The 23,821-nt window shown below is 39.9% G+C and overlaps 4 protein-coding genes across 5 annotated transcripts; all 4 read right to left on the reverse strand.

Moving 5' to 3' along the window:
- Nucleotides 1-37: 37 nt before the first annotated feature.
- On the reverse strand, nucleotides 38-7,304 carry LOC131298445 (aspartokinase 2, chloroplastic-like). Of its 2 annotated transcripts, none has more exons than XM_058323919.1 (14): nucleotides 7,040-7,304; nucleotides 6,162-6,793; nucleotides 5,997-6,079; nucleotides 5,870-5,910; nucleotides 5,009-5,163; nucleotides 3,883-4,032; nucleotides 3,673-3,768; nucleotides 2,694-2,810; nucleotides 2,253-2,372; nucleotides 2,073-2,165; nucleotides 1,852-1,974; nucleotides 1,420-1,536; nucleotides 972-1,034; nucleotides 38-505 (listed from the first exon to the last, which is right to left on the reverse strand). In XM_058323919.1, the coding sequence occupies exons 2-14, from the start codon at nucleotides 6,567-6,569 to the stop codon at nucleotides 362-364; spliced, it is 1,710 nt and encodes a 569-aa protein (XP_058179902.1). In that variant the 5' UTR covers nucleotides 6,570-6,793; nucleotides 7,040-7,304; the 3' UTR covers nucleotides 38-361. The 2 variants fall into 2 exon arrangements, with proteins under 2 accessions (XP_058179902.1, XP_058179903.1); XM_058323920.1 differs by having other exon boundaries at nucleotides 1,858-1,974; nucleotides 7,040-7,303.
- A 3,587-nt stretch (nucleotides 7,305-10,891) lies between these two features.
- Nucleotides 10,892-12,387, reverse strand: LOC131298454 (uncharacterized). The gene is made up of 3 exons (XM_058323931.1): nucleotides 12,185-12,387; nucleotides 11,891-11,966; nucleotides 10,892-11,778 (listed from the first exon to the last, which is right to left on the reverse strand). Exons 1-3 carry the CDS (start codon nucleotides 12,384-12,386, stop codon nucleotides 11,202-11,204), a joined length of 855 nt encoding a protein of 284 aa, XP_058179914.1. The 5' UTR covers nucleotide 12,387; the 3' UTR covers nucleotides 10,892-11,201.
- Nucleotides 12,388-12,759: 372 nt separating this feature from the next.
- LOC131336321 (uncharacterized) lies at nucleotides 12,760-15,297 on the reverse strand. Its single transcript, XM_058372110.1, has 2 exons — nucleotides 15,190-15,297; nucleotides 12,760-13,074 (listed from the first exon to the last, which is right to left on the reverse strand). Exons 1-2 carry the CDS (start codon nucleotides 15,193-15,195, stop codon nucleotides 12,760-12,762), a joined length of 321 nt encoding a protein of 106 aa, XP_058228093.1. The 5' UTR covers nucleotides 15,196-15,297.
- A 1,489-nt stretch (nucleotides 15,298-16,786) lies between these two features.
- Nucleotides 16,787-21,588, reverse strand: LOC131298446 (transcription factor ICE1-like). The gene is made up of 4 exons (XM_058323921.1): nucleotides 20,304-21,588; nucleotides 19,230-19,445; nucleotides 17,800-17,970; nucleotides 16,787-17,101 (listed from the first exon to the last, which is right to left on the reverse strand). Exons 1-4 carry the CDS (start codon nucleotides 21,402-21,404, stop codon nucleotides 17,024-17,026), a joined length of 1,566 nt encoding a protein of 521 aa, XP_058179904.1. The 5' UTR covers nucleotides 21,405-21,588; the 3' UTR covers nucleotides 16,787-17,023.
- Nucleotides 21,589-23,821: the final 2,233 nt, after the last annotated feature.

The following is a 23,821-nucleotide window of genomic DNA, read 5'->3' on the forward strand; positions in this document are numbered from 1 at the left end:
AGGTTTCTTAATCCGTCAAGTCTCGCAAATGAAAAACTTACCAGAGGGAAAGAAATCTCCCATATAATAAAATAAAGACTAAAATCTAACCGAGTCATCAATCCAGCAACAGAGGCCAACGCTAAAAAGCTAATCAACAGACAACAAGAGCTAGCTAAAACATGGAAGACAAGCACATACACACCTGATACTAGACATATAGCACCAGACGTTACATACACTTGCAGTTACCATACTACAGCTTAAACTCTGGAAATGGGGGGGGGGGGGGGGGGGGGGCGGTGGGGGTTGGCTTCTAGGTTTAAATTGTTACTAAATCTAGAGAAGGCATCAATTACGGTGGATTCGGAACCAGTCAACATCAATTTGCGGATATTGAGACTGAACCGTTCTGAGATCCACATTCTTCATCTAGGTCCGAACTATCACTTGAAAAGAAGGCAGAATGGAGAGCCTTTACGCATTGTTCTGCTTCACTGTCATTTACTATCAATGAGATGTTGACCTGGTTGGCAGCCCAAAAAAAAAGTAAGTCAAACAGATGAAAGGTGAAAAACAAAATTCTGCAACCACCTTCATAACATCCCGTGGATGAATGTGTATGCAAATCAGACATCGGGAAACAAACACAAGAAGAATGGGTGCAACAGAGATGAAAAGTTGAGAAAACACCATTTAAATCTTCATAATTTGATTTATGCTTTACTTTCAACGAAATGGTGTGTGTTTGTGTTTCTTCTTATCATTGGGTCATTAGTAGTGAATATGAGAGCTGCTCAACATCTTCAAATAGATGGTCCACATATACTCAATTGTGCATTTCTAGCGATGGGACAAGGTCCCATGCACCACTGAACATATCCCAAAAGAAGGTCACGGTGCTCAAGACCAGTGCTTGGGTTCTGACACTGGATCAAGCCACATGCAAAAAATACATGAAAGAGAACAAGGTGTAGTTTATTTCTAGATACCTTGGATGCACCTTGAGAGATCATCTGAACATTTACTCCATTAGTGCGAAGAACACAAAATACCTGCCAGAAAATGCACTCAAGAAACAAGAATCAGCACCAGAACAAAATAGTTGTGAACAAAATTAGAAGCAAAATGATGGTTGTTTTTCAGTCACATTTCATCCACTCACACCCTAAGTTGACAGTTGCTTATCTAAGCTATAGAAAAGATTTATCGTTGCAGAAAATGTTGAAACGGTTGAGGAAGACGAGTCCATTATTGTCTAAAACAAACCAAGAAAGGAAGAAAAAAGAGGGGTAGAATTACTCATGAGGAAAGAGTAATCCAACCAAATGCATCACGAAGGACATAGGAGTCCTACTAGTACATAACAAAGTATAACACTAAGATAACAATAAGTCTATAGATAGTCTGAACTCTGAAGAATATTCTCTGCAACATTACCTTCTCTAATATCAGTGACGACCTCTGAACATTCCCAATCAGAGATATTATTGATCGTTGCTGCAGTAGATTTACAACAGCAATTTTTTCAAGTTCTTCCACAACATGGTCAAGCTCCTGTGTTCAAAGAAGATTTAATACCAAATAAGCCCAAAAATATACAGATGAAGCCTGAGAAGACAAAACCTAATCACCATATCCTATGCTGAAAGATTATGAGCATAAAAGGGTGCATGCTATATACGGTGAAGTGAAAAAAAATACATCATACAGTCTTATGTCATCACACTCCTTGCATACCATATCCACAAGTGCACTGGGTTAAAGGAATTCATGCACTCAAGGTGATCATCTCTATAGTGAAGAAATGCCAACCACACTTGCTGTGGGGATGAGAAATACTAAACTTGCACATAAAGCAAGATACCATACGCTTGCCTGCTGAATCAGCTCTCTGCTCCAGAGCTTTGATGGATCCAATGTCAAGGAAATACTAACTTCACTTGTAGCTACAACATCCACTGATATACCCAAATCTTCAAAGGTGGAGAATACCTGCACGGAACCAATTCCACCCAGTGTGTTAGATCTTAGAAAAACAATAGAGCCACCCAAGTGAGAGAAACAACTATATACAGTAATTAGCTCCTTACCTTGGCAAGGAAGCCATATTGACCAAGCATGCGAGTGCTTACAATATCTAACATGGTCACATTCCGTTTCAAGACTATGCTAGTCAGTACTGCCTGGAATTAGAAAAGTACATATCAGAAGCTGTTCATCCTTGCCTACAAAACATTAAATTTCATCTGTGCAGAGTATTATGCTACAACCTTACTCATATCTCGTGCTCCGGTGATGAGGGTACCTGGAGCCTTAGGATTGTAAGAATTTTTAACCCTAACAGGAATATCACCTTCTCTAGCTGGCCTCATGGACTGCGGATGCAGGACCTGTAAAGTATAAAAAATACATTTATTGAACTCATCATTTTAATGCATTGCAAACCTTAAAACTTTTTTCACTTCGGATTACTAGGGATGTACTATGGGTTAACAATCGACTATGCCACTGCGGGATCATAAAAAACAGGTGTTAGGGCCTGCCACCCCTTCCTACACTTGTAATTCCTTCATCAGTAATAGCTCCCTCGTCCGGTTAAGTTTCAAAGAAAAAACTTCAAATTCCAGCACGCATCCATGGAACATAATTAATTGTACACAGGCTCTAGTGTTTTGTTGCAGTTCAATAAAAGGTTTAAGGACGTAAAATACCTGAGCACCAAAATATGCAAGCTCTGCTGCCTCTTCAAATGTTAGATATGGGACAGGTTCTGCAAGTGGATATATGTTGGGATCACATGTCAAAACCCCATCAACATCCTTCCACACCTGTAAAAAAATAGGTTCTAATTGTCACCAAACACTTCATTGAGAAAATACATGCAAAATTCTAGAACTGAACAAAATATCAATATAAACAAAGCTCATGAGAATTAACTGTTCCACTAGAGGTGAAGACAGTTAAGTAACATGGAGCTCAAGTGTGCACGAAGTGATGAGGCCTACTGATTGAACACTAGTGAAGCTTGAAAAGGATCCTGGGAGTTTTGTTGAGCTCTGCTCATCAAAGAGGCAAGCTTTTTGAACTCAGCTTGCACACCTCGCAACATGTAAACAATGAGTGGAGCATTTTTTCTAGTGTCACTGATTCGAACTAATTGGTTGAGCAGTCAACCCAACTTGTACCAGACAAAGTGACAAGACACAAGGTTTCTTCTCCGCATGTATTTGTGTGAAATTGAAACCACCGCAATTATCACAAAAATTGCAACGTGCCCTTTTTACGTCCAAGTGACATAAAAACTGATATGTGAGTATACTCCTGTTAAACCACTAAAGTTCTGGTTGTTTTTAACTGGCATGTGACGAAAACTGAAGAGAACATTACTTTACTGCACAAATGTCTCTCAAGACAACAAGGTACAACCTAAAGCGACTTCAAGCTCGTGAGCCTTCCCAAGCAAGTAGGCACCTGATTGAGCTTGATTCACACAGTGATACGCTTGGCTTGATAGCTTGAGCGAGTTTTTCACCCAAATGATAGCAAGCCAATCTCGAGCACCTCTGTTCATTTTGCAGGCGTATGTTTCACACACTGCTCCATGCATTTCGAGTGCTCACATAGTCAAAATTATGTTATGTGGTGTCCTTGCATGCATGAATATGCCAAATATTCAGCGTAAGCACTGACCTGAATTTCTCGCAAGCCCAGTGCTTTACCAATGGTTGTGGCAGTCAAATCACTACCACCCCTACCCAATGTAGTGATTGCACAAGATCTCCAGCCCTGTGATCATAATGGCGAAGAACATCATTACTGCAATTCCGGAAATGAACACCATGCAAGCAAATAAAGACTGTTTCAAGGTAAACAATTGAGATGAAAGCAAGGCAGGAAGACCTTTCCAAGGAAGCCAGTAATGACAGGAATTGCAGGATCATTAACCCAATCACTGTGTAACCTCTTTGCAACAGCAGGATAAGTTGCTTCCAGAATATCCGCATTTGTGAAGTCATCTGTTGTTAGGAACCCAATGGCAAACGCATCATACTGCATAATGATATACAGCATAATTAGTGGCATTGTAGAAATCACTAAAAAAATGCACCTAACAGTGCAAAAGAGACGTTCTATCCAGCAGGAATCATGATAAAGACTGTACAAATTTCAGGTCATAAATAATACTCAAGTTTTTAAGAAATCCTGCACCATTAATGGACATTAAGCAGAAGGAAACATTTACAGGCATTTGGCCCATCAAATACCTATGATTGAATGACTTTAAAATCAGGTTATATCTTCAATTTTGTTGAACTTCTTTAAACTTGAAATGAAGAGTAAGTTTCTAACAGAAATCATTACCATAAAGAAACAACAGCTTCCGAACATAGATCATTTAGAAGTTTCATCGAATTAAGATTAGTGCCTTTCCTTGCCAATATGGCTTCATCAAACAAATCAACAAGTTATCAATCAGTATATGTTTCCTGTAATAATTTTTTGTTGCTCTGGTAAGAAATGAATAGGAACAGACAAGCTAGAAACCAATGCATAGATGAAGGCTCAAGAGGATCAAGACGGCTCTGGCAATGACACATGCACAAGAACCCAATAGACAAACCTACAACAGGATTGTTCCATGGATCTCTAGGTATCAATAAATGCACAAGCACAAGAAACATATTAAATGCAACAAAATCAAAAGTCTACATAACCCTTTCCATTTATGTATCACATGTGATCTTTCCTTATCACTTATCAGGTGCCTTAACATGGCCCATTCTAGGTCAAGCAAAATTTATCAACCAAAATGCGGCTAAAAAATTATTAGAGTAGCGTAGAAAAGAGAGTGATAGGACGTTCCCAACCTAAATTTCTCAATCATGAAGTTCAATCACAATATAACACAATCAAAAGTCTGACAACTTTCTTCAGCGTTGAATAAACTTCATTATTTCATTGGTCACTGAAGAATATACACATACTAATCACAGAATTTTAAGTAAGCAGTCAGAAGAGAACATACTTGGCGAGCTTTAACACCAACTTTATTTAAATAGGCAGCAAAAATTCTAGTCGACATGCACTCCCCAAATGAGACTAAGTAGTCTTTGGTGCGTAAAGTCAACTCTTTCACTTGAGCAATTCCCTTTAGAAGTTGCTCTAATTCTTCTAGGTGAGCTGTAAAATATTTCAAAAGCACGATATGACAACAGCATATATGAGTAAGAATGCATGACATCTGCAGTGAACAGACATGTGAAAAAGGAACACAATTTAAAGCCTGGAAATAGGTGTTGAACAAATCAAACTTAGAGGAGAGTCATGAATGTGGAATAAGTCAGTATCTCACTGAACTGGCATTAGATCAACGTCGACAATTTTTTGTAAGAAGTTAGATCTAAGTGAACTTGTCATAGTGGTGACTCGTGAGCTGCATTATGAATACAAAACCTTTTGTGGGGGTATGTAAGAGATCAATAAAGCTGGCATCTTCAGTCAGTTTCTTGAAGAACAAGTCCATAATTGAAATGCAAACCGCTTAAAATCATTCCAAATCTGTTTTCAATTGCCGTCAATAAACAACCTATTCTCTGCAGCTAACACACCAGAAACAGATTCTGAGAAAACAAGTCATGTGCTTAAAATCTTCCAAATACAAAGGAACCCAGATGATCTCTAAAGATATCTAACAGAACCTGACACAATCTCTCCATGAAACCAAAACAGGCAATGGCATACCGTGAGTGGTGGTGAGGATAAGATTAACAAATTATGAGAAGTTAGCATCTGGAAATTTTCTTTGAGGAAAAGAGAAATAGCAAAAGCTTAGCTGAAGAATTCTTGTCAACAACAAAAGAAATGTTACAGGAAATTAGGAACTCACTTGAAACAGCAGATCTATCAACACCCAGCTCATCAGCAGCCCTAATAATGCAAAATTTTGACAGATAAGAAAAGATCTAGTAGCTAAAGTACAATGGTAATTCGGGATCGAAACAAAAGTTTTCAACCTGAGATGCAGTTCCTTCACAAAGCTCAACTCCTCAATATCTGAGACATTAGAAATACCACAACTGACAGCCTTTTCCCCAGCCTAGTACACAACCAATTTCAATTGGCATTTGTTGAATTACAAGATTGAAATAAAAAATGAGTATGTTGGTAAGTAAAAGTACCAATATGAGTTTGTTAGTTGTCTTTCCCATAGCTGAGAGAACTATCACAGGTCTTTCTTCCGGAAAGCTGCGAATAAGGTCAGCAACCTCTCTCATCCTCTCAGCTGACGCCACCGATGATCCACCAAACTTCATGACGCATGTCAGCTGATTTAATACCCCGTTGCAACTTTGATTCTCAGTTTTGCTCCACTCCAGCAAATCAACTGATCTTTTCTCGCAACTCACTCTTAAAACTCTACTTCGACAACAACTCTCCACAGTCCTACCGCATAATCCAGAACCCAAAGCCCCAGATATAGTAAAATGAACACGATTTAACGAGGGAATAAGTTGGCCTTGCAAATGCCTCCTTGAAAAAGTAGAGTGAGGAGTTCTGACTCCGCGTAAATGCATTGTGGTTGCCATTCCTAAATGACTTAAATATCTAAACTAGTCTAACAAAAAGGCAAGAGATTGAGGGGCGAAAAACTGATTTTTCGACAAATAATAGAAGTGGGATTTCCCAATCAATTAATAAATCGAGTAAAGTTTGTCACTTGTGACAAAAATCTTTGCCAAGAATTAACAATTGCCCTGAATGAATTCCACGCACGTGACTTCTCTGTTCAGAAGCTCATCTGCCAAACCACCTGCGAATAACAATTTAATCGTCCGAATTAATTCAAAACCAAAGAAAATTACAACTATCACTAATTCGAAGAATGAATTAATTCAAAGAAACGCTAATTCGAGGTCTCGTGCGGGAAAAATTGAATGTTGCTCTGATAAACGAAAGGTTTAGCACGAATTACACGCATTAGTTCGTCAATGTCAGATCGCAACAAACTGATTCAATGATGTGCGAGGGGAAAATCATTATAGGGATCGGAACATACCTTGAGATGGTTTTTGAACGTAGAAGTCTTGAAAACTAGAGAAGAGGTCTAGGGTTTTTAGTGGGTTCTCAATTATACTTTTCAGAGACTCTCTCTCTCTGTGTGTGGCCGGAAGCTTCGGGGCTCTGAAGGAATGGAATGCGATAAAAAATGTGACCGAAAACAGAGCCCCGGCGGCGCACGCTGAATATTAAGCGTAGCTGACTCTCTCCCTCTCTCTCTCTTTCTCTGTTTGGTTTCCCCGTAAGTCTGTTCTATATAGTACTCCCCAACAAAGATTGTCCGAATCACACGTTTAACTCAACTTTAGGAAGAAAAATAATGGATAAACTATAGTTAACCCTCTCTAACTAAGCCTTACGTGCACTTTGCCTCTTATTTGGCACTCAACCCCCTCTAACTAACTGAAATTCAAACGGTCATAACTTCAAACGGTCATAACTTCTTTGTCTGAAATCGAAAACATGCAAATTATATATCGATTTCGAGGTCTTGAAGTCAGCTTTATAATGACACCAAAATCACATCACAATTCAAAGCACACAGAAAGTTATGATCAATACGGTCTTTTTGTCTACCAGTCCTTACTCTTTTGATCATAACTTTCTGTGTGCTTTGAATTGTGATGTGATTTTGATGTCATTAGAAAGCTGACTTCTAGACCTCGAAATCGATATATAATTTGCATGTTTTCGATTTTGGACGAAGAAGTTATGACCATTTGAAATTATGACCGTTTGAATTTCAGTTAGTTAAAGGGGGTTGAGTGCCAAAAAAAAAAGTTAGAGGGGGCAAAGTGCACGCGAGGCTTAGTTAGAGGGGGTTAACTATAGTTTACTCAAAAATAATCAGTGCCGGGTGGGTAGTCCGCTCAGCGTATTCGAACCGTCTATTGCATTTTTAGACGGCTTAGATTTGGAGAGAGAAAGTGTTAGAGTGAGAGAAGAGAGAGAGTTTTAATCTGAACCGTCCAAAAATGTATTAGACGATCCGGATGCACCGAACTAATACCACATGAAATATACCCACCCGGCACCGAACAAATTCTCCTACTTTAGGGGTTGAGAGGGTCCATGAAACACCTCTATGGAAGTGATCTGAATGTGAACCGTTGGATAGCTTTTCTTGGGCACTTTCATGGATATGTTTTTATGTGTCATAACATTTCTATTAAGTTTAAAATTATCGGTAGATTTAGACCATCTATTTTATGAACTAAAATTTAAATTTTGATATACGTATTGATGTCTAATCAAGTTGATTTTTTTTACAGGAATACACTACTATGCAGGTCTTGCAAAATGAACATTTAGATTACGACAATGCATAAGTAGACTCACAATAATGGTGGTAAAAAAGTGAATTTTTAAAACTTGCAGTGTAAATAATTTATATATATTAATTCAAAATGGTGAGTACAAGCCGGCTGGATCAAACCTATGTCTCTGTCCTAGAGTTCGAATCCGTTGGCACATGTATGAGTTTAAATTGATTCCACCACAGGTGAAAAATGTGGATTTTCCACAATTATCATTTGTGAGTTCCATCGTACATTTTATTGTAGTAATATGAACTATTTATTTTGGTAAAGCCCGCAATGTAGGATATTCACGAAAAAATGAGCTTGATCGAGCATCGATTAATATGTCAAAAATTAAATTATGTTTTATAAGATAATTGACTTTGAACATTCAAATGATTGACTGTCCATTTTAAAAAACAAAATTCAATTTTTGATATATCTATTGATGTCCAATCAAATTGTTTTTCTGTGTGAATACACTACTACGCAAGTTTTGAAAGATGAACAATTTAAATTATAACAACAGATGTACGATGAGACCCATAAATAGTGGCGAAAACACCATGGTTTCCACCTATGACACATAACATAGAATTTCATCCCGGCATATATACTTGACTTTCCAAATTCATTTGACCATTGGAATTTGGAATTCTCTGTGTGGCAAGTTGTCAACTGGCTAGGTTCCAACACAGAGTTTCGTGGCAATTCAAAAAAAACTAAGAGTTAACCTCAAGGGCTGGCCAAGTAATCTTGGCTTGAAATTTAGGGGTTTGCTCTATTTTATATAAGATTCGATTTTTTTTGCTAATAATTTTTGAGACCACCTCACCTCCACGTGTAAGCGTGTGAAACGACTGTGATAGAGGTTATAAGAAGACACCCTGTATTATCAAAACAAAAGAAAAACAAAACTACTAAAATAGAGTTTCGTGTGATGCGATGGGTGTAGTTTTTTTTTACTTCGGGTTGGTGCTGCAAAGCACGGTGCTGCACACCTTTGAGTAGTCGAATCGAGCATCCGACGGCTCGGATCTTTTCTCGGCAATCAAAGATCGAGAGCCGTTCATTGCCGAGATGAGATCTGAGCCGTCGGATGCACGATCCGAATGCATCCGGCGGCTCGGAGGTGCACACTACAGTTCTGCGCACACCACTACACAACACCATCTCCATTCGTTTTTTTTGGTTTTTGCCCTGTTTAGACGTTGGTGGGGATTGTGGAATCAGAAAGTCTGCTTGCACAGCAAAGGCTGCACAGTAGCCGTGCACAGACTAGTTTTGCGCCCGTCTCGGGTCTCGCAAAGATGATCGGAGCCGCTCATTTTGTTCAAAATGGCTAAATTTTGAAGCAAAGTTAGATGATTCGTAAACACCCTTCCCGATATCGGATTTAGGTGATTTTTTACAGGGACCATAAACGAAGTATTTTGAACAAAATGAGCGGCTCCGATCATCTTTGCGAGACCCGAGACGGGCGCAAAACTGGTCTGTGCACGGCTGCTGTGCAGCCTTTGCTGTGCAAGTAGCAGCGTTGTTGTGGAATATAGAAAGGCAAGCAACCAGCCGACAGTGAACAAAAAGACCGATCAGATCCCATTATTTGGTGATTTCTTAGATTTTTTCTCCCCAGTCAGACTCCACTAATGGAACAATATAATTGGCCTATCATTTCACAGGAGAGGGTGGGATCGGAAAAAGAAAAAACATTCGAGAGGCCACGATTTAGTTTTATTATTAGGATTAAAAAAAAAGTAGGAGTGGCAAACATTATCTTTCCTTATAACAATTGATGGCTGAACTGGTTTACGTATACCTCGATTAACTTTCTATCGAAACAGAAAGATCAACGTATAGTTTTGCACAAAGTACCTGTTTGGCCCCCCATTAATCAATCTTGCATTTTCGAATTCTAGCTGTTTGGAAAGTCATTATGCATTGATTTTTGGCATTATAAAAAACTAAAGAGAGCTGCTATAAGTACCGACGAGTAGCGTAGGAAAATCGTACCGACGGTCGCACCGGGCCGTCTCCGGCCACTGAACAGCCGATCCGAGCCGTCCTGTATACACGAAAAAAGGGTGTTTAGATCAAGTACCCTACACACATCGGATGCCGTTGATTCTCGCGTAGACCCCCTCATTTTTTTTTTTTAGAATTTTTAGACGACTCGGACTCGGATCGGCCGTCCGGTGGCCGGAGACGGCCTGGCGCGGCCGTCGGTACGATTTCCATACATTTCTCGTCGGTACTGATAGGTTTTCTGATAAAGAATAAACTGAACGATGGGAAATTCATAAATCACCCCAGAATGAGCTTTTTGAACTTTGAGTGTATTATACACACATCCCACGAACACTTTTATAGTTCCAATCTAGAATCTAAAAAGTAAAGTTTGTGCGCAAAGGATTAAATAAATAAAGGAGAATAAATAAAAATTCATACTAGAGCTCATGAAACGGTAACAACTGGAACAAAATGCTGCTCTGAGACATCATTCAAGCAAGGATCTTTTTAACCTTCTTCATTTGTTGTGTACATTGATCAATCTTGATTGTTCTGTGTTAGATTTACCAAAACCAACAGGCCATAGCTCATGGAAAAAACTAAATACAACATAATTCTAAAGCCCTTTCGGAAACGGGGATGGTGCTGTGCAGGCGGTGCACAAATCCGAGCCGTCCGTTCGGCAATCCAATAGACCATTGGATCGCCGAACAGACGGTTCCGATGGTGCACGGCACGGTGCTGTGTACCCCTGCACAACTCCATCCCCCGTTCCAGCCTTTTCAATGCAAAAGTATCATATATATCAAACCAAAGCAATGGTGTTTCTAATGGCCCTGGCTATAGACTGCTTCAAGCAAACAGATCCTCAAGTGATGGAGATACCCAAACACGAAGATTCGGAAGCCCCGTGCCTCTCTTTGCCAACTCAATTGCCATTGAATTAGCTTCCTCGTAAACATGTCGAATCACGGGCTCTATCCCCGCCGACAGCTCGAAAATCTCAGACAATGCTTCAGCAACTCTCGTCGGTGGCTCAGGGCCACCGTTCATCCACCTGATAATGCGGACATCATCTCCCTCCATGATCAATTTTCTAACGGGAGAAAACAAGTATTGCAAACATCTCAATCCTTGCCTCAGTGCCTCTGCATTTGCAACCACCGTATCCGCTCCCCCAATGCTGCCACTATACATAGCCAAACAACTCCCATGTTCATTGCGGAAGATTCCACCAAATCCCGCTGGTGCATTTCCACCATCACTTGTGCATTTTCCGCTGAAATTCAGCTTGACCCAACCAGCATGAGGCGGCCTCCAAAAGCAATGCATTCTACGAGTATTGCGATACGTAAAATCCATTTCGGTCCAACAATAGACAGAAGGGTCAGTGTTTTGGAACGGTTCCATAACGTATTGTTCTTCCAAGCTACATGATATTACGAAAGTTAGTACTGGCATTATGCTCAGAGGAAAAATTTAGAGTAGATACCATGTTGGTTACAAATATGAAGTATTTGGAATGGTGTTAACTTCGTTACTTTCTCAGAAGTCTATAGTCACACGGACGCTTGTCGAGCCTTCTTGACTTCAGTCTTACATCCATTGGAGGATCACCTATTGACAAAGACAAACATGCAGGATAAGGATAACGGGTAGTGTTTCGTTGACTGGAATGAAATGATCATTCCCGTCGGATGCTCTTTTTGACGTTGGGTTTGTTAAAAGAATCATCACAGACCATTTTAGGTGAATGGCCATTCTATTTGAAGACCAAACTACATAGAAATGTTACAAGTAGCAATAACAACGAGAAGAATGACATGAAATATTACCAGGCAACAAGTTCTCCAAGTTAAGGTCTAAATCCAAGTGGAAGAAATGCCACGAAAACCCATTAACTACCCGACTGTAACCTCTGTCGATCTTTACCTCTGTCATATGCTTCTTGATGGCTCCAACATACTCTAATCTCTCCCGTAGACGGTTGAGTAAATCTTTCCATTTGAAACAAACTTTTTTGAGAAATTCCGGCATCCTCCTGCCATTTCTTCCAAGCTGTTGCTTAGTACAACCATCTTGTTTAGCCTGGTAGGACACCAATTTGCCTCCAACAAGTTCCCCACAAGGTCATTGTCTAGATATGGCAAAAAGAACAATGTCGGTTTCTCAACCTGTCTCTTACATTGCTCATTAATGGCAAGAACACTGCATCCAAACATCTCCACGACCTTACAATCAGCAGGAGACATCATTGGATCAAACACTTCAACCCCTCCAATCCAATGCGAAAAATCACGTTTCAACAATATGACTAGGGCAAGTTGATATTGTGAGATATAGCTATACTCCATGCTACCAAGACCATATATCACCATTTGCAAACATGAGTTGGGTCCCAGCACACGCCTCATATTGCTTTGAATGATTCTTCAACTTCCTGTATGGTGATATCCATCTCTTTCTTTAACCTCCCAGCCTCGTCCTCCACGTTTACATCACCGTCAGAAGCTACTGAGAACTCAATGGACCTTTCTTCACCCAAGGCCATAATTGCTATCAGTTCTTCCTTTAATTTAGTATATCGGACCCTGCTTGGAGGGAAGTCTGATGCCTCCCAATTGCTGAACAGCATGTCATGATTTATACAAAGATCGCAGACTTCAGTTTGAATCCCAGTTGTTGAAGGTTCTGACATCTGTTTATTCATCTCAAATTGCACTGCCTAATACATAAAGTTAAAACGGTGGGGTCAAAATGTGGCGTGCAACCCTAACGAGTAAGTCGATGAGAGGATACTCAACCAAATCTAACAAACCCTTCCATGTACATATTAGTATATACTACCTGCGGAATTAAATAAAAGTGTATGCAACCTGAATCAGATAGCGAGTGATTGGTGATTGCATCTGTTATGATGAAATCAGAAATTCAGTCAGGAACCAGAGCAATCACACAAAAAAACAGAAGGATTTACATGATTAGGCTTGAAGCTTACTTCCCATTGGCAAAGATCGACAAAGTGATCACTGTTGAAGAGTAGAATGCAATGAACCGACAACTTGTGTATGTACCTCTCCCATACCAAGCCCGCTAACGTGGCAAAAAGTGGGTGAGTGTAGAGTTCAAGCACGAAATGGATGAATGCAATTTTTGACAACCCATAGAAGAAAGTTAAAGGAAAAAGAACACCAAAATGAAAGAAACATTAACATCAATGTGCAGCAGATACACCACTGTTATAAGACAGACAAATTTAACAAGTTTCCCATTTCTGCTTGTGAGATTTCACAGATGCATCGATTAGAGTAGCCTTACTGACTAAGTTTGGATGGCTAAGCTAAGCGATGTTGGACAAATTTAACACTCCACCTCACGTGTAGTCCGACAACACGTGGGCGTTCATGCGTATGGATTGATGAGGTGAGAAAGTTGCTCGGCCAGAGACTTGACCCAAGGGAGGCCACCTAGGTCCTAACTTTGATACCATAAAGATTTCTTGAATGCATCCAACCTAAAATCAATTGGCAATAGATACAGTAGCCTTCAGATAATATTAACCAAGTTTGGGTAACTTAGGTGATCAATGTGGAATATGTCCAACACTGCTGAACTAAAAAAAAAACATATTAACAACATAGGGAACTGATTTTCGCGCTCCAAGATTTACTGCAGGCGCTCCACCTTTTTGTTTTTATACTGTGATGTTGCTGGCAACATCAGTGTATATTTTGTTTTTACACTGTGATGTTGCTAGCAACATCACAGTGTAAAAACCAAAAATAGAGCGCATGCAGTAAATCTTGGAGCGCGAATATCAATTCCCTTAACATATGGTCAAAACTTTGCTTCTTTTCCTGAAACCAATGCTCCTCGAATGACAATTCAGTTGATGACTTCACTATCAGGTTTTATACTGTAGTATTTAGACATCAGCATGTCTTGTTTTATTATCTAAACCTCTCCATACTTCCAACCATTTTCTTCTGTTTTACTTTTCTGAACAACCAAACAGAGAGTTAGCAAGCGATAGAGCAAAATTTGAATCAGCCATGGCGTTGTTTTAAAAGTGAAAGACCCCAACACAACCAGATTATTCTGTAACAAATCCTCTAATTTTTCCGTTATTATCCATTCCTTCCCAATTATTAATCACCCATTAGCAGAAGAGTGAAACTAATGGAGAAGAGCAAAACTTGTTCATTCAACCCTTGGTGAGAAAGGGAGATCGAGTAAAAAGAAGGGTTAAGACTTCCCAGCAAATATCGAGAGGGAAACAAAATGGCAAATAGAGGACTAATTTTTTCATCATTTCTCATCTCTTTTGGATCTAAACAAGTGAAAATTTCTTTTTTTTGACAACTCCGGTGTCTGAGCCAACTTACGCACACCTCGACAAATCCCGAGTGACCAATCTCACCTCCACTTGCAGAGGTCCCATTTAAAGTTTGCTCTGTATAAACATACCCCAAAGGAGTCGATAGTTTTGAACCTAAATGTGAGAACCCACTTGAGCACGATCAATCCCACATCCCACATCGTTGCATAAATTGAAAATGAATCAGTATATAACAAATTGCGACCAGTTACTGTATAACTCGAAATTAATCTTTTGAGTCACATATTTAGACTAAGACTTAGCAAGTTTGTTGGCACGGGTCCTTACAAGGGTGCAAACCTCAAGTCCTTGGCGAACATTTATTCTTTCTTTTCCTTTCTCATCCATTTTTCCACAATCCAAATGGGTATATACGGTTGAAGGCAATTCACCAAATGAGATAAAAACAATTAAGAGAGGAAAGTGTGATGTGAAGTGGGGAGAAAAAAGGGATATGGGTACCTCCATTTTGCACTTCTCTTTAGCACTCTTCTTTTACTTCATCTCCTTCAGTCACCTTTTTTGCAATTACAGTAACAGGTATCACCTAAACCACCAAATATTTTGACAAGAAATGGTGATTTATTTTATACTCCGTACTTGGAAACTCAGAAGGCCCTATACTATCAAGGAAGGCGGGAATGAAAAGAGAGTCATATTCATGAATTTGCAATTACTTTGAGCCAAATAAAATCATTTTTTCGCTCATTTCCGTTTTTTAATATTGCCAGCGTGATTACGCCTTATTGTCCCATTAAACTAATTTTCGCTTTTATTCCATAAAAACCAAGATCATCGTCTCACGAAATTTGCTGGGTTGGAAAAAAATAACTTCACGCCATTAAAAGTCCCAAATCACTTTCAATTGGAAATCCTTAACTTTTCATTGCTATGGGGGGAAAGAAATCAATTTTTGCTCCACGTTAACTGCATTGCCGGAGAAATTAGTTGAGGTGCGCATAAATTGGCTCGAACTTCAAGTTATAAAAAAAAAAAAATGAAGATCCCTTGTTACTAGAAAATTTATGCAAAGCTCCCAAGTGATATGGGAGCATGATCCCATTGAATATGGACCTTTAGATTGAAAAATACATAAATCACGGTCGTTAGATCAAAACTCCCCACGAAAAGTAAAGTGAATTTGCAAAAAAAAACGAGACGGTTCTATTATTTTTCAGCCAAAACAATCAAAATACTACTTACCACAAAAACTGAGTTTACATACCATTTACTACATAGTATCGTAGGGCCACTACGCTTACTACACTTATTACTGAGATGGTTTGATCTCAAAGATGCGTTCTTTACAATTTGTTGTGGTCACATTTACCATACTATATGGCTATATTGTTAAGGCTATTATTTGACCATGGGCTCATAAAATTATACGAAAGCCCGTGCTTGGTTTTGGACAATGAAATATTTGGAAGCCCATGTTGTTTGACCGCAGAAGCCTGCCATTTTATGTCCAGCTTTTAGTTCTCTAATTAAACCAGGCCACAACTGCAAAGCCAGTGTTCGACTTCATGTATGGCCTGTGTGCACCTTTTATGGTAGTAACCCCGTTATCTGGTAAACTTCATGCAACACAAGTGATCAGTGTATGTAAGACGCAATATCGGGTGGTACTCAAATGTGGTTTCCACACGTGAGCGTCTTAATACGATTGACACATATGTTATGGTGTAATATAGGAGCTCATTGCATGTACCAATATTCCACCATTACATCATCAGTACACTTAACAGCCTCCAGCCATATTAGATGCAGTAGATGGTAGGCTAGACCTTTATCCAATCTTGTAGTAAGAAGGCAGGTTCAATAACCGCTACCCACAGTAAATTGTAATTTCACTAGTTTCACTTGGAATGTGTTTTGGACTTCAGGGGGAGGAAAAGGATTGGAAAGCACAACGCAGAAAATGAAGAATGAAGGGAAGGATAGTGATAGCCGGTAATGCAACTCCAATGGTTGAACATAAATACTTGCAGAAATAATATCTGGGGTAGAAGAATGCATTGCAAATAACCGCAAAACAAGCATCAAAAGCCCACGACAATGTAGAACAAACAAATTTATTCAAAATCAGGAAATGTTAATTAAAGTCACTGCTTCGAGTACATACTTCAAAGCATTATGAGAGATTTACCATACTGATCATCCAACCTAAAGGACCTTTTCGAACATCCGATGACCTACTTGGATCTATCTTGCTTACCAACCAGATTGAAGCCTGTTCCACTTCGGACTATCACATCGCGTCTCCCTTGCCTTTTTGCAAAATGCAGGAGCAGAGCTAAATCAGGAAACCAGCTGAATCCAGAAGTACTGCTTTGATTTGCTCTGGTGGGAGTTCTGGGCCTTCCCTGCATTGCTGATAATACACAATAAAGCAGATCATCAACCTTTAGAACACCAGATTGGGGTGATAAAATCAAAAGAACCTAAAAGATACACCACAGTGGGTTAAAAATCCAAGCAAAGAAATGATATCTTGATTTGGCCACTATTACAGAGCAGAAAGCGAGGAAGATTATTTTCTCCAACAGCAGAATATGAATTAGATACACTTTGCAGCCCACAGACACAGCCATGCCGATGATGTGATAGAAGAAGAAACTTGACAGCAGAACCCAGTGAGGAAAGAGGTTTTTTCATGTAACACTACCCTCTTGCTTTCGTACATCATTGGCATTTTGATTCTAATCCATTAGTCATTAGGTGGCCCAATCTTCCCGAGAAATTTTCTCCTGGTGGGATTGCTAGTTTGTTCTATAATCATCTTTATGCCTATGTAAGTAATTGTAGGAAAGGATTTACGGGGAGCAATGAGTACGTATGTAAAGTTGGTCATATGTTATATCAGAATGGCTGGGGAACTCCTTCAACGTAGGTTCCCATAAAATATGAGCTCCTCCACAAATACAGATGTGGAAAGGGATACAAGCTCTTGGCATGTGGGGGACATTTGGTAATAAACCACTGCATCAACTAGCAGTTGAACACGTAAATGATTATATTTGCGTAGAAGCACACGAAGCTTCAAGGATAATCACAGATTCAGGTCTATACCTCAGCTTTAAATACATCCAAAGCAAACCCATTGAAGCAGCTGATGACGGCTTGCTGAATATCCAGCCCAAGGTTGTCCAGAGCCCTCATAGTGGAGAGCAAGAGGCCCGGTCGGCCGCCACAGAACATGTGGATGTTGACAGTCCTCCCTTCTCTTAATCTTACCTCAACCTACAGCATTCAATTTAAGAGAGAATTTCAAAAGTTACCAACACAAAGCCAAATATTAGAAACATTAAGGGATACAATCTAACCATGCCATACTACTACCACATATTCTCTTGAAAACTCGGCATCTGGCCCAGTGGACTGACTAATCTGGGGACCAATCCACCTTCAATTAAAGCTTGGGCAAAGCCGGTACGGACTGGCCTAACACTAGAATTGTAGGACGTGGGTAGAAGTCAAACCCCAGACCAAAAGTTTTTTGATGTCTCTGGTTGCAACGTTACTACCACTACACCCACAACTAAGCTAATAAGGCCTTGCATAGCAAAGAATCCATGTTTGAAGGCAATGGTCTCCCAAGAAATTGTTTGATAACACAATCAGCACTGTGCATTTCATATAAGAGTACAATATCAAAGTACTCCATGGAAGGACCATTCATTGGATATTCCAACTGGATATGATGTGCTGTGTCCTATCAGCTATGTAACCATATGATTAACAGTAGGACATGAACAACTCATTCTTCGGCATTGGGTTGAACAGGTCACAAACTGAGTTATAGAAAATGACATCCATGTAAAAATTAGCCAAACATACAGTAAATCCTATCCCCATCTATGTTCTTTGTGTTCTTTTTATGGGTGCGCTCTCTCACTGCATCATTGACAATTTACAAAAGGCATATGTACTCGACACCCATTTTGAGCCCCTGCATGCATGTTTCATTTCATCTGTTTTGAGGTCATGATATTGACACAACAACTGAAGTTAAAGTCACAGATGACTTGGTCCCAGGTCCTCGGGACGGGTTCATAAAATTCCAAACAGTTCATAATTACCACTTAACAGAGACACAAAAGGAATGGCTGGCAAAGACCCTTGAAAAGAAACAGTTTGACGTCTCTATAGCTACAGAAAACATTCTATACTCTCCCAAAATTGTTGTTTCTTCTCTTAAACCATTGTCCAGAAAAATGGTTTAAAAGGCGCAAGTTCTCACCAAGTACCAGAAACGAGAGAGAGTATTCACAAACTGTTTTCATTTTCTAACCTTTGCTGTCATTATAAAATAAGAACATATTGCTAGGAACCGGACTGAATACACAACATTTATGAGCACTCAGAGGCAAAACGATAAATGAGAAGGCAAGAATCTATGAAACGTACATCATTAAAATGAAGCAACTAAACAAGCCTAAACAAAACCCCTTCCCCCTTCCCATAGTCCAACCCTAGGAGCCTAATCAAATGAATCTTACCCTTGCAGGTTGATTTTTAGGGCTGGGCAATGAGCTCGGACCTAGTTCGTCCTTGACACGATATGGGAGGGTAGGTGTCAACGGATTGAAGCTTGTTGCTGGTTGCAGCAAAGAACCAGGTGGAGTTGCCTCGAGTTCGTTATGGAGATCATTGATCCTTTGCAGAAGCTCCTTCAAGTATTCAATGGCATCCCCAAGTATTGAAGCTCTGTCCATCTGCAGACAAAGTGAGAACTGTCAGTTGTGCAAAATGATTAGGAATTTAGGAATTCTTTTGATAAAGGTCTCAAAGCGCCCAAAGAAAAAAGCTGTGACTGCACAAAGAAAACCAATCAATGTCGTTCTACTTATTTTCTTGAACAACATCTTAAGATGTTCAGAGGCCAGCCCAAAATGCTTATTTCTGCATGCCAAACCACAGAACTACCAATGCAATAAAACGAGGACGATTATATGAATATGGCAAAAAGTGACACGCCGGATCGTAATCGAGGCGAGTTGAGGCCAACTGTAAAATACTCGATCTTGGTTTGTGTTGGTGTAATTACCAGAATTAAAGTGTTCCAACAGTTTATTTACCATTCGAGATGCTCACAAACTAGCTTAAATTGCTCTGATCACAAGTCAGAGTCAAGTGCCTTGGTGCTTTCCAACAGTACAACCTATATCAAGCTGAGCAGTGATTTGCTCGAGCTTAATTTTTGAGTTTTAAAAAACGTGTTTGATGTTGGTTCTACTTTGAACAAGCTTTAAACAAGCCGAACATAATCGAGCTCAAGTAACTTGGTTCATCTAATAGCCCTTGCAACCGAAACATAGAACTAGAGCACAAAGCAACATACTAGAAACTAAGTACTGAGATGAACTTGTGAAGACAATGAAGGCATGCATATAATAAAAAAAATTAAAGTCCACCAGAAAAAGAAGCTGAAGTGTGCACGCAGGAGCGCGAGCATCAAAGCATTAGAGAAAAGATTCCAAGCTACTAAAATTCGCAAGAGAAAGGATTAAGAGCACAATCAAAAGGGTACTACGGAGCATTATGTGACCTAGTACGGGAGTTTTGAAGTATACCTTGCTGATCCTGGGGACAACAGACCTAAGCATGTACAACCTATCATTAAGCTTCTTCCTCCGCCGCCTCTCCGCCATCAAATTCTTCGCCGGCAACCCCTTCTTCTTCCCCTTCTGATCTCCACCAGTAACACTACTATTAGCATTCGAGTTATTCCCACCATTATCACCCCCATTCTCATCCCCCTTATAATCATTCTCAACAAACTCATCCGAATCCAAATCAAGACCCGACCCATCAATGCTCCCCTCTTCAAATTCCTCCTCCTCTTTTCTCTTCCTCTTCTTACTCAATTCCCCAACAACACTCTCTCTCTTCCCCCAAATCCCATCACTTCTCAACTCCGAAATTCCCAAATTACCCAATTCGTTGGAGCTCTGTCGCAAAGCAGCTCTCTTCTGAAAGAGAGTGGGCTGTGCTCCGACTGGTGGAGAAACCTCAAGAGGCCTCAAAACCTTATTACTACTAGACCTGTTTAAAAACAGAGCATCTCCAAAACCCTCGAAGTCGTTTTGACCAAAGCCTCCGCTGATTAAGGCGTTGTTGTTAGGCATCGGGAGCAAATGGGTTAACTCGGAATTCGAACTCAGCTGACTCAGTTGGGAATTGTTTCCCATCTCAATTTGTGGGTTAAGACCCATGAAAACAGGGGAATTAGAACTGAGATTTGCTAGGAAACTAGGGTCACAGCCGCCCAAATCAAAGCCACTGTCAAAAGGGCTGTTAGATATGGCATTGAGAGAAGAAAAGCAAGGTTGTGATAACGGGTCGAAGTTGAATGCTTGTGAGGGGGAGCAGGAGGAGGAGGAATCCATTGGCTGTAGCATTAGGTTTTCGGGTTGGAAAGTTGGGTTGGAGCAGAAGGTGATGTTGGTGTCTTTGAAATCTTGGTGGGGGTTTGAGACGGTTTGGAAGTGAGATGGGTTTGTGTACCAACCGGTTTCGAGGATGGATTTGAAGGTAGAGAGAGAAGGATTCATGTTGCTGTTATCCTTGGAATCTGCTTGGTGGTTGTTGCTGTTCTTTGTCCAAGAAACGGCATCTTCTTGTTCTGCTTCGTCTCTTTCAGTCCAAGTCATGGCATTACCGCTTGGTTGCATGTCTCTCCTCTGCTGATGTGAGGTTGCTGTTTATTGTGGTACCAGATTGAGAACAGATATAAAGAATGGGCAGAGTGATTGGAGTTCGAATTTTGAAGAAGAAAATGAAAACTCGAATACTACCAGCATGGAGTTAAAATGGAGCCACTTGGTTCTCCTCTAGGACCCCTGCTGCTATTTTAAGTTGTCGTTTGGGAAAATTAACCGGAACACTACTATGCGGAGGTGTCAAATATGTCGGGCTGGCACGGACATGACACGTTTAATTGTAACACGTCACGGCACGAGCATGGTTTTAGACGAACTAGCACGGGCACGGTGCACGGCACGATCTTAGATGAGCACGACATGAGCATGGCGCGAAAGTGGGCCGGACATGGCAAAGTTTTAGATGGCACGATACGGCGCGGCACAGGGCACAGTACGAAGCACGGTAAGCATGAAACTAAATGAGTTGGGCTGGCAAGGCACATTTGACACCTCTACTGCTATCTGGTGTGATGAATATTTTTCTTCTCAGTGTCGGGCCAAGCGCATCTCAACTAATCTTAAAAATATATATATACCATAGTTAGAGAAACTTTAACTCCCCAATTAAAGTAAGACAAATAAAACAAAGCGTGATGAATATTAACACATGGTTTTTAAGTGGAAGAATTATAACTTCGTTAACAAAAGAGATTACAATTTACCATTCGCATCTAATACAATTAAATAACACATGCATATTGCACACATAAAGACAAATAACACAAACAAATCAAATAAAGCATTGTTTTGTTTGGTAAGGAAACTGAGTTTGGAGTAAATACTCACCCCAAGGCCCAAAGGGAAAAGAAAGAAAAGATGTGGGGGTTAAACTTCATTTATGCCCCTGAGATATTTATAAAGCTGCATTCCCTATAAGTAGAGACTGTATCATAATTGTGATTTGTGCATGGTTCCATGTATAAGGTTTTCAATGATGATAATGAGTGGAAATAAATAAATAGAAAAATTCAAGAATGATAGGTAAAAAAAAATCATATGAGGATTGAATACTACATATATACAAGCAGCATACTCTAATCCCTAATGTCGCACTACGGTGTGTTCGGGTAAAAATTAATCTACCCCGTACTATTTGATTATGATACAGTCCTAAAGATCATATTTGTTGATTATCAGTTTGATTCCGGGTATTGTAATCGGTAATCACAGCATGTGAATCGAACCTATCTATTGTCATCCCTACACATTGGGTGGAAAATAATTTGGAATCTAAATTGTGGACAGTTCGTGATGGCCGTCGGTTACGTTGTTTCGAAACTTGAGACTAACCATTATGTGAAGTCTTGTAAGTACGTAGACTCTCCCGTGAAAGTCAATATTTGATATTTGTTTAGACTCTGTGTTTATGTTGTGGTTCATGTGATTTTTCCTGTTGAATGACTATAGTGAACTTCATAGTTAGTATTTATTTGATTCTCGCGAATTGTAACATACTCAATATATACGACATACATATTACATACACGTATGTAAGCGGGATTGATCCCACGATGAGTTGGGTGCTCGTGAGCTCGTTCGGACACGTAAATTATAAAAAATATATATATACGTACATGTATGCTAGTGTATATATAGGTGTAATGTTCTTGTCAGGCGGCAAAGCAGAAAACCCATCAGTACGTATTTGCAAAATTCAAAAAGGCTTTTCGAATAAATTTGGTAAGTAGAAGCCCAAGTTTCTCGTGACTGCTAGTATTACTTCTCATTCACCGCACCTACTGCGCACCCTCCTCCTCCTCTTCCTCCTCCTCTTCCTCCTCTTACCCATCTATCACTCTCTTAACACTTGTAGTCGTTCAACCATTTCTTTAATTACTTCTCTCTCTCTCTCTCCCCCTCTCTCTCTCTCCACCTAGCAGATTCCCCAAACTCTCAGAGATAGTGACAAATTATTAAGAGAGACACCTTTAACCGCCACCAGCTCAAAAGCACTTTCAAAAGCTAGCTAGCCCCTCAAAACTGACTGTCCCTCTCGGTTGTAACGTATACGGTATTCCAATACCAAAACCTCAAATTTCGGTAATACTTTGAATTGTCTTATTGAAACTTGAAAACCTCCCAACTCCCAAGTGTTCTCTTCATCGGATCAGTTTATACGGAGTTTTGCTCAAATTTTAAATGGGTATCCGATCTCCCAAGTAAGCGGTAGAATCGAGCCTTAAAATTAGCCGATTAATTTGCACGTAAACTAACCCGAACACCCGAATTATCAGAAAATACTTTGAATGGTCTGTCTCCATCCGTATATCAGGAGTCCTTTTAACCTGTCGTGAGCCATGCACGGTCTAGCTTTGATTATACCAATAACAAAGTCCTCCCTCTTCACGTGATTCAGATAAAGATTTTCAATATGTACATTTAAATTA

Source organism: Rhododendron vialii, chromosome 8a (genome assembly GCF_030253575.1).
Source record: "Rhododendron vialii isolate Sample 1 chromosome 8a, ASM3025357v1".
NCBI classification, from domain to species: domain Eukaryota; kingdom Viridiplantae; phylum Streptophyta; class Magnoliopsida; order Ericales; family Ericaceae; genus Rhododendron; species Rhododendron vialii.

Bases quoted from the DNA above. Each gene is read 5' to 3' on its own strand.
- LOC131298445 (XM_058323919.1), bottom strand. From the start codon at position 6,569: ATGGCAACCACAATGCATTTACGCGGAGTCAGAACTCCTCACTCTACT. The intron at 2,811-3,672 runs GTCAGTGCTTAC...ATTTTTTTACAG, and splicing joins TGGGCTTGCGAGAAATTCAG to GTGTGGAAGGATGTTGATGG. The intron at 506-971 runs GTATCTAGAAAT...GCTGCCAACCAG, and splicing joins TCTCTCAAGGTGCATCCAAG to GTCAACATCTCATTGATAGT.
- LOC131298454 (XM_058323931.1), bottom strand. From the start codon at position 12,386: ATGCCGGAATTTCTCAAAAAAGTTTGTTTCAAATGGAAAGATTTACTC. The intron at 11,967-12,184 runs GTAATATTTCAT...CTTTGTCAATAG, and splicing joins CTTGGAGAACTTGTTGCCTG to GTGATCCTCCAATGGATGTA. The intron at 11,779-11,890 runs GTAACGAAGTTA...AATATCATGTAG, and splicing joins GACTATAGACTTCTGAGAAA to CTTGGAAGAACAATACGTTA.
- LOC131298446 (XM_058323921.1), bottom strand. From the start codon at position 21,404: ATGCAACCAAGCGGTAATGCCATGACTTGGACTGAAAGAGACGAAGCA. The intron at 19,446-20,303 runs GTATACTTCAAA...CTTTGTCTGCAG, and splicing joins TTGTCCCCAGGATCAGCAAG to ATGGACAGAGCTTCAATACT. The intron at 17,102-17,799 runs GTATAGACCTGA...GTGTATTATCAG, and splicing joins TGGATGTATTTAAAGCTGAG to CAATGCAGGGAAGGCCCAGA.